We start from the raw sequence: 8,814 nt of genomic DNA, 5'->3' as shown, positions 1-8,814 counted from the left end.
CCCGCAGCCCCCCGATCCCCCCCGCTCACCGGGGCGGAGGAGCTGGGGCGGCCGGGGCTGCGGCTGCCCAGGCGTGCCCGCCCCGCTGACGTCAGGGCGTTCCCGGGCTCGCGCCTTAAAGGGCCCCATCCGCCCGCCGGCCCGGGCTGAGACCGGGGCGATGCTCATCGCACCTCCCGAAGCGTCCGCACGGCGCTTTTCACCCCTCCTCCACCTCGGGCAGCCCCCTCAACGCGGCTCATTAGCTCTCCAGCACCCCAGCAACCTGTGCACCCCAATTTCCCTACCTCCAGGTCTTCAGCACCCTGGGCACCCCCACACCTCCACCTCCAGTCTCCACCACCCTCTGCACCCCCATATCATCCAGCTCTCCAGCACCCTGGGCACCCCAACACCTCCACCTCCAGCTCTCCAGCACCCTGAGCACCCCCATATCCCCCACCTCCAGCTCTCCAGCACCCTGGGCACCCCAACACCTCCACCTCCAGTCTCCACCACGCTCTACACCCCCATATCATCCAGCTCTCCAGCACCCCGGGCACCCCAACACCTCCACCTCCAGCTCTCCAGCACCCTGAGCACCCTCATATCGCCCACCTCCAGCTCTCCAGCACCCTGGGCACCCCAATTCCCCCACCTCCAGCTCTCCAGCACCCTGGGCACCCCCATATCACCCACCTCCAGCTCTCCAGCACCCTGGGAACCCCAGTACCCCCACCTCCAGTCTCCACCACCCTCTGAACCCCCATATCACCCACCTCCAACTCTCCAGCACCCCAATACCTCCACTTCCAGCTCTCCAGCACCCTGGGCACCCCCATATCACCCACCTCCAGCTCTCCAGCACCCTGGGCACCCCAATTCCCCCACCTCAGCTCTCCAGCACCCTGGGCACCCCGATATCACCCACCTCCAGCTCTCCAGCACCCTGGGCACCCCAGTACCCCCACCTCCAGCTCTCTACCACCCTGGGCACCCCCATATCTCCCAGGTAACGAGCTAAATGAGTCACCCGGTGTTTCCAGGAACCCCCCCACCACCCCGGCCCCAGCTTGTCTGCCGGGGGTCCCGTGGTGGGACCCGTTCCCGGGCACCCCTGCCCTGCCAACACCCGCTCCATCGCCCGCTTCCCCCGCGCTGGGGGGCCTGGAGCAGCAAGACAGGGTCGGGGGGGCACATCCCTGGTCGTGTCCCCCCCCCCAGCTTTCCACCCCCTTCTACCCTCGCCCCTCTTTTCCTGGAAGCGGCCCGGCCGCCTCATTTAGCTCGTTAGGGGCCGCGGGGATGCGCGCGGAGCTGACGTTGCTCCTGCAGATTAAAAAGCAATCAGCGCGGCCGCCCTCGTTAGCGCTAATGCCTTCCCAGAACTCCTTCGCCCACGGCCCCGCAGCCTGCAAACAGGCCCTAATGAGCCGGGCCCGGGGACCCGCGTCAGTGGGGGCCGGGGGCAGCGGGGACGGGGGGCCTGAACCCCCCCGGGGCTGGGGACAGAGCAACCGGGAGGATCAATCCCCCCCCCGGCAGCTCCTGGAGCGGGAATGGGGATGGACGGGGCACGGGCACCCACCCGGGATTTGGGGATGGGGATGGGGATGGAACCGGGAATGGGACCAGGACTGGGAATGGGGATGGAACTGGGGATGGGACTGGGGATGGGACCGGGACTGGGAATGGGGATGGAACTGGGAATGGGAGTGGGAATGGGGATGGGGATGGGGATAGGGATGGAACCAGGAATGGGACCAGGACTGGAAATGGGGATGGGTGTGGGAATGGGAGTGGGGATGGGGATGGGACTGGGAATGGGGATGGGGATGGAACTGGGGATGGGACCGGGACTGGGAATGGGGATGGGGCTGGGACTGGGACTGGGGATTGGGATAGGGATGGAACTGGGGATGGGACTGGGACTGGGGATGGGAGTGGGAATGGGGATGGGGATAGGGATGGAACTGGGAATGGGACCAGGACTGGGAACGGGGATGGGTGTGGGAATGGAAGTGGGGATGGAGATGGGACTGGGAATGGGAATGGGGATTGGGATAGGGATGGAACTGGGGATGGGACTGGGACTGGGGATGGGAGTGGGAATGGGGATGGGGATAGGGATGGAACTGGGAATGGGACCAGGACTGGGAACGGGGATGGGTGTGGGAATGGAAGTGGGGATGGAGATGGGACTGGGAATGGGAATGGGGATTGGGATAGGGATGGAACTGAGGATGGGAATGGGAGTAGGGATGGGAATGGGAGTGGGGATGGGAATGGGGATGGGGGTGGGACTGGGACTGGGAATGGGGATGGGGATGAGAATGGGAGTGGGGATGGGGATGGGTCTGGGGATGGGGATAGGGGTGGAACCAGGGATGGGAGTGGGAATGGGGATGGGTCTGGGGATGGGGATAGGGGTGGGTCTGGGAATGGGAACAGGGATGGGGGTGGGGATGTGAATGAGAAAGGGAGTGGGGAGGATGGGACTGGGAATGGGGATGGAGATAGGGATGGAACTGGGAATGGGGATGGGACTGGGGATGGGAGTAGGGGGGCTGCCAAACCTACCCCTAACCCAGGATGGGTCTTCATCCAGGGGTGTGGGGTGCGGGAGGCAGCCTGGGTGCTGGGTGTCCCCTGCTGGAAACTGAGTCCCTCTGGTGTCTTGTACCCCCCACCCAGGGACACGGTGTTTCCAAAAGCAGCCTGGCCAAGCTGCTGAGCTGGGAGCTCTGGGGGCCGGCGGAGGGGGATGCTGGTGAGGAAGCACCCTGGGAGGCCGGGTGCTCGGAAAATTCACCACCCTGTGTGTGCATCCAGGCATTCCAATGGGAAGGAGATTCCTTTCTGGCTTCTGGCACTCGGGTTTGGAGCAAACAGCACTCAGATCTGCTGCTGTCCCTACAGGAGGGGACCAGAGAAGCTCCCTGAGCAGCGTCTGCCTCCACAGCCTCTTTTGGTTGACCCTCCGGCCCCGGCTCCACTTTGGGAAAAGCCCTCTGTGTGTTGGGGTCGGGTCCTTCTCCTGCTGGGGAGCTGGGTGTCCCAGCTCTGCACCCTTTTGGGCAATTGCCCGCTGCAGACGTGCCAAGGCTGCTTGACAGCCCTCTGTTGTAACAGGGCACAAGAACAGGCACGTGGTGTGCCCGTAACGCATGTCCCCCCATGGCAGAGATGCCACCTCCACCAGAGCCTGGCCCTGCCACCGAGGCTGCATCGGGCCGGCTGTAGCTCCCTTTGGGTTTTGGAGTGGTCCTCCAAGGTCTCGGCACTGAGAAGCTCAAGGAGCCACATATGATGGCTGTGAAAGCCATGGGTGGAGCTGGTTCTTCCCTTCCCATGGTGGAGTCCAGCCCAGGATGCACAGGGGAGCTCCTTGGAGAGCAGCGGGCTCTGGGGAGCTGCAGGTTTTCCAAAGGATACTGGAATGAGAGATGCAGTTAGGTGGGAGCCATCCGCAGATGGTGAGTGGTTGGGAGCAGAGGACTTCTGGAGGCTGTGGGTCCCTGCCCGGAGCTGTGGGTGGGCAACATCCCCTTTGAAAGCCAGTAAAGAGATCGACATGTCTTGGGAGAGGAGCCTCCAGCCCTGGTGTTTCTCTGAGCGGGAACTGGGAGATGTCCTCAGGCTGGGAAGGGAAATGGCCTGGAGATTGCCCCCAAAAAAGTTGGGATTTTGGGGCTGGTGGGGATCTGTTCCTCCCTGCGGCCGTGTGGGGCACGGAGAAGGCGTCCTCCCTCCCGCGCACCGCCTGGCCGGCTGCCTCCTGGTCCAGACAAAGCCTGGTTTCCAGAGAAGCCCACCTACCTGGTAGTTAGCGGAGTCATGTGGCCACGGCACTTAATTAATAAAAAGCCGCTATAAATTCTGGCGAGCATGTGGGGAGGAGGACATCGAGGCAGAGAGCGGCGGCGCTCCCGGGGAGCTCGGCGGAGCAGCGAGCGGCAAAGCCCTCTCCCCGCTCGGAGAGGTCAGTGCTCACCACGGGAAGGGTCTTGGGGGGGTGTTTGGGGTGCGACACCCATGGCCGCGGGGCTCCCCATGGCACAAAGAGGTCTCTCCTGGCAGAGCTGGGTGGTTTTGCAGGGATGGGGAGGTGAGGAGCGGTTGGCAGAGCTCTGCCAGAGCCGGGGATGGAGCTCCAAAGGTTTCAGGGGACTTGGCTGCCGGCAGCGACTGGGGGTCCCCCTTCCCAACTCCCTTCGAGGTTCCCTGACCCTGCATCCAGTCTCCCCAGCTCACTCAGTCCTTCCCAGGGTGGTCTTCCTCCCCACCGAGCCTCACCCTCTTCTCTCAGCATTCTTCAGCTCCACCTTGCTCCCTCCTCAACCTTCACCATCCCCTTGTGAGCAGGGATGAGGGAGCAAACTCTGCACTGGGGGCAGGTGAAAACCCCATGCTGGTCCAACTGGGGGGGACATCTCCTGACGACGGTGCCCGTGTCCCAGGCAGAGGGGTCTCTGCATCCCAAAGAAGCCCTGCAGCCGAGCGTCAGTGGGTTTTTCAGGTGTCTGGGTGGCACGGAGGCGCTGGAGCCCCCCGCGAGGTGGTGACACCCAGCCCATCGCTGCAGTCCTTGAGCAAAACCCCATCCGTGCCTGCTCTCTCCACCAGCCTCTGCAGGACACACTTATCTCCTCAAGGCCCCACGTTTGTTTATCATGCCCAAACCCTGGGGTTGTAGCAAAGCAGTTTGTCACTTCCCAGGGACTTTTCGGGGAGATTTCTGCTCCAGATTCTCCTGTTTCCACCACCCTGTTTTCTGCAAGGTCCTGGTTGCACATCCAAGCCCAGGTGGTAAATATGAGCTTCTGGTCTTTAAAACTGGTGGCGTTTCCAGACTCTGTGAGGGTGAGTCCCCGGCAGGAGCCGTGTAGGGTGTTTCGGTCACATCTCACGCGCTTGCAAGGGGTGGGTGCACGGCCCCACCGTGGTCTGGGGGCTGTATGTGGGGCAGGGAGACCCTGAATGGATCAACTGTTTGGTTGATCAACAGGTCAACCCAAAAGCAGGATCAACTCTCAGTCCACCCTCTGCTGCTCGGTCCTCTCCGTGGTGAGATGAGGAATGTGCCCGCAGGTGGGGTGCCCCATGGCTACCAGTGTTAGCTCTGGAGGGTCCACATGAAGCTCCCAGGCATGTGGTGGTCCAAGAAAGAGTCTTATGTCCAGAGCAGCAGTGGCTGTGCTGGCCAAGGTTGTCCCTCGCCGAGGTGCTGCTCAGGAGGTGATGGTGGTGGGACGGAGGTGGGGACCAGCCCAGGTGGCCAGTGGGGTCATCGGGCCTCCTCTGCGCAGGTTGTCCCCCAGGACCATGCTGAACGTGCTGCTGCTGTGCTGCGGGCTGCTGCAGGGCATCCAGGCCATCCTCGCCACCGACCTTGGCCGTGGCCACCTGCAGAAGGGGAGTGTTGGGCTGGAGGGGACGGACAGAGCCCGTTACTCCAGCCTGCTCCGGAAAGTCAAGGAGGTGTCTGCTGAACCAGCCGGTGAGTTCTGTGGCTCCCCATGTCCTCCCACTGCCACCCAGTGGCATGCCCAGGGCCCCAGTGCAGAAATGGGGACCCTTACACCCGAGATGAGATACAGGGGATCCCCTTAAAGCAGCACAGCTTCTCCTCTCACTGGCTGGGGAGAGAAGCTTGGCAGCCCACGGGGAGTGGGGGGCTTTTTTGGCGGGGACACACATGACCATGGGGACCATCAGCAACCTTGTTGTGTCTCCCAGGAGCTCTACCCAGGCTGGGCTTTGAGCAGATGGCCCTGGAGGTCCAAGAATCTGATGGTGACCTCATGCAGAGAGGTGGCAGCATGCTGGAACCCCAGGTAATGCTCCCCGAGCTGTCCTACACACACCCCAAAGAGCAGGGTGGCCTCGGGCCACAGCAGCCGTCTCCATGTCCCCACAGCCAGGGGTGGTTTGGAGCCCAGCGTGGCACTTTCTGGAGAAGGGGGTATCCACTTGTCCCCTGCTGAGAAGCAGCCAAGGCTGGGACAGGCTGAGGCTGCTCAGAACTGCAAGGGGCTCCGGTGCTCAAGAAGGGTGGTCCAAGCCCTTAACTCTTGCGATCCGTTTAATTAAGCAGTTAATTAAGCAGTTCAGGAAGCCTCTGCAGAGCAGGAGCTCACCGGGCAGTCTTGCCCGGCTCAGCCGCCAGTGCCTCCATTCGGTCACCCCTTCACTAAAGCTGAGGCTGGGCTTCACCACAAAGTTGTGCATAAAGGCCTTGAGACATGCGGAGGCCTTTGATGGTTGGACTCGATGATCCCAAGGGTCTTTTCCAACCTGGATGATTCTATGATTCTCTGTGGAAGGGGGTGGTGATGCCCACAGAGAGCATCGGTGGTGATCTTCAACAGCCCAAGCCCGGAGCTGAGCACGACAGGGCTCTCCACCGATGGTGGCAGCAGCAGGTTGCCTTCCGTAGCCACTCCTGGCTCTCTCCCACGCAGTTTTATTGCTGGGACGGTGGTCCACCACCCACCCTGTCCCTCCTCCTCCTCTCTCCGGCAGGCATCGTCCACAGAAGTGCAGGCTGCAGGCCGAGAAGAGCGTTCCCCCCGCCGCTGCGTCCGCCTCCTGGAGTCCTGCCTGGGCCACCAGGTCCCCTGCTGCGACCCCTGTGCCACCTGCTACTGCCGCTTCTTCAACGCTTTCTGCTACTGCCGGAAAATCGGCACCAGTTTCCCCTGTGGCAAGAACTAGCCCCCGTGGCCGGCGGGGGCTGCCTGCTCCCTGCCCGCGCGTGCCACCGCCTCCTCCCCCGCTCTAATAAACCAGTCATTAGCAAAGGCCATTGCCGAGCGGGAACGGTTTGATGTGTCCGCTTGGGATCTCGGGGGACAAGGGGGGAGCAGCGAGGGGAGGGCACCCAGGTGGGCACCGTGTCCGCATGGCCAAGAGTCCAGAGCACCTCCATGTCCAGCAAAATGAGATAATTTTTTTTTTTTTTTCCTCAGCAGGGCCCTTCCTGGCTAAAGGAGGGGTCTCTTGGCAGGAGGGGTGCCCCTCAGTGACACTGGGAGCTTTACTTGTGCTCTCCCAGGTGCTTTACCCCCAGGGGATCCCTGTGAGCCCTGAGGAACCAGTGGCCAAGGGGGTACCTATGGGATGGACACATCTATAGCAATGATCTGGAGGAGGGGATGGAGCGCACCCTCAGTAAGTTCACAGACACCACCAAGTTGGGCGGGAGTGTGGATCTCCTTCAGGGCAGGAAGGCTCTACAGAGGGATCTGGACAGGCTGGATGGATGGGGCGAGGCCAATGGTGTGAGGTTCAACACGGCCCCAAGCGCGGTCCTGCACTTGGGTCACACCAACCCCATGGACACTCCAGGTTGGGGCAGAGTGGCTGGAGCTGCCCTGGGAAAAGGACCTGAGGGTGTTGGTCGATGGCTGGCTGAATACGAGCCAGCAGTGTGCCCAGGTGGCCAACAACATCCTTGGGCTGTGTCAGGAACAGCGTGGCCAGCAGGACTGGGGCATTGCCCATCTCCCTGCACTGGGCACTGGTGAGGCCCCACCTCGAGTGCTGGGTCCAGTTTTGGGCCCCTCATGACAAAAAAAACACTGAGGGGCTGGAGCAGGTCTCCAGAGAAGGGCAATGGAGCTGGTGAGGGGTCTGGAGCACAAGTCTGGTGAGGAGAGGCTGAGGGAGCTGGGGGTGTTCAGCCTGGAGAAAAGGAGGCTGAGGGGAGACCTTCTCGCTCTCTCCAACTCCCTGAAAGGAGGGTGTAGGCAGGGGGGGTCGGTCTCTTCTCCCAAGAAACAGGCCATGGGACAAGAGGAAACGGCCTCAAGTTGTGCCAGGGTGACACCTAAGGCAGATTTTATGTAGCTTATAAATGGTTGAACTGTAGAGTATCTTCTTTTAGAGAAGAAATGGAGATATTTTAGTAACCATCCCAAATGGTTTCAAGGACTTAATAAGATAAGAAAGGATGTGTATGGCCCTGAGAACGTGGTGACCCAAGACAGGGATGTGGTAAATACGGACATTGGGCGACAAAAAGGTGGTAGCAGGGAGATCATTAGTTTTAATGAGCAATTAAGCAGTTTGAATGTTTTGCCAACATGAAAAGTGAGCCAAAGGACAGGTGAAGAAGATGAAGATTGAGGAAGAAATGACCCTCACTCAGGATGAGGACCACCAGGGCACAACTACGCATGCCCACAGGCTTATTATAATATGTAAATGATTCTCAGAAATGGAATGAAAATGCTAATGTTGGAATCACATTGAATATGTATACCTGCTGTGTATAAATTTAATTTGACATCAGTATCAGGTGTGCGCAATAGGAGGAGCGATCCCCTGTGCACCCGGTGCCGCAGTAAGGAACGCCCGCTGTCTGAACTTTTGAGTCTTAGAACGTTTTATCTGCTGGTTTGCAGTAACAAGGGGAGGTTTAGGATGGATATTGGGAAAAATTTCTTCACCAAAAGGGTTGTCAAGCATTGGAACAGGCTGCCCAGGGAAGCGATGGAGTCGCTGGGGGCATCTAAAAGCCGGGCGGACGCGGTGCTGAGGGACATGGGTCAGTGGTGGGTTTGTCAGTGTTGGGTTGATGGTTGGACTCCATGATATGAAAGGTCCCTTCCAACTTGAGTAATTCTATGATTCTCTGATTCCACCTCCTGTGGTTTGGGCCACACTGGGAGGAACAGGAGGTGCTCTGCCCGCCCTCTCCCTTCAGAGAAGGCAGCATCGCCCTTCAGGGAGGGAACTTCAGGCCTAGCACCGGGTGAAGGCACGGTTGGGGGTGGTGGTGGGGATGGAGGATGCCTCACAAGGGCAGTGCGGCCCCGGGACCGCTGCTCC

General features: G+C 60.7%; 2 protein-coding genes across 2 annotated transcripts in view; one reads left to right on the top strand and one right to left on the bottom strand.

Moving 5' to 3' along the window:
• LOC106890757 (SNF-related serine/threonine-protein kinase-like) overlaps window positions 1-75 on the bottom strand; it is a 5,411-nt gene extending 5,336 nt beyond the window's left edge. The window contains exon 1 of the mRNA XM_014946767.1: window positions 30-75. The gene's annotated coding sequence lies outside the window, so the exon portion shown is untranslated. The remainder of the gene's footprint in view (window positions 1-29) is intronic.
• Window positions 76-5,301: 5,226 nt separating this feature from the next.
• AGRP (agouti related neuropeptide) lies at window positions 5,302-6,696 on the top strand. The gene is made up of 3 exons (XM_014948067.1): window positions 5,302-5,479; window positions 5,719-5,816; window positions 6,505-6,696. The coding sequence occupies exons 1-3, from the start codon at window positions 5,305-5,307 to the stop codon at window positions 6,694-6,696; spliced, it is 465 nt and encodes a 154-aa protein (XP_014803553.1). The 5' UTR covers window positions 5,302-5,304.
• The last annotated feature ends 2,118 nt before the right edge of the window (window positions 6,697-8,814 follow it).

The sequence above is a fragment of the Calidris pugnax genome, unplaced genomic scaffold, assembly GCF_001431845.1.
Source record: "Calidris pugnax isolate Ruff unplaced genomic scaffold, ASM143184v1 scaffold30, whole genome shotgun sequence".
Classification (NCBI taxonomy): Eukaryota; Metazoa; Chordata; class Aves; order Charadriiformes; family Scolopacidae; genus Calidris; species Calidris pugnax.
This window is presented reverse-complemented; position numbering and strand designations above follow the sequence as displayed.

Bases quoted from the DNA above. Each gene is read 5' to 3' on its own strand.
- AGRP (XM_014948067.1), top strand. From the start codon at position 5,305: ATGCTGAACGTGCTGCTGCTGTGCTGCGGGCTGCTGCAGGGCATCCAG. The intron at 5,480-5,718 runs GTGAGTTCTGTG...TGTGTCTCCCAG, and splicing joins GGTGTCTGCTGAACCAGCCG to GAGCTCTACCCAGGCTGGGC. The intron at 5,817-6,504 runs GTAATGCTCCCC...TCTCTCCGGCAG, and splicing joins GCAGCATGCTGGAACCCCAG to GCATCGTCCACAGAAGTGCA.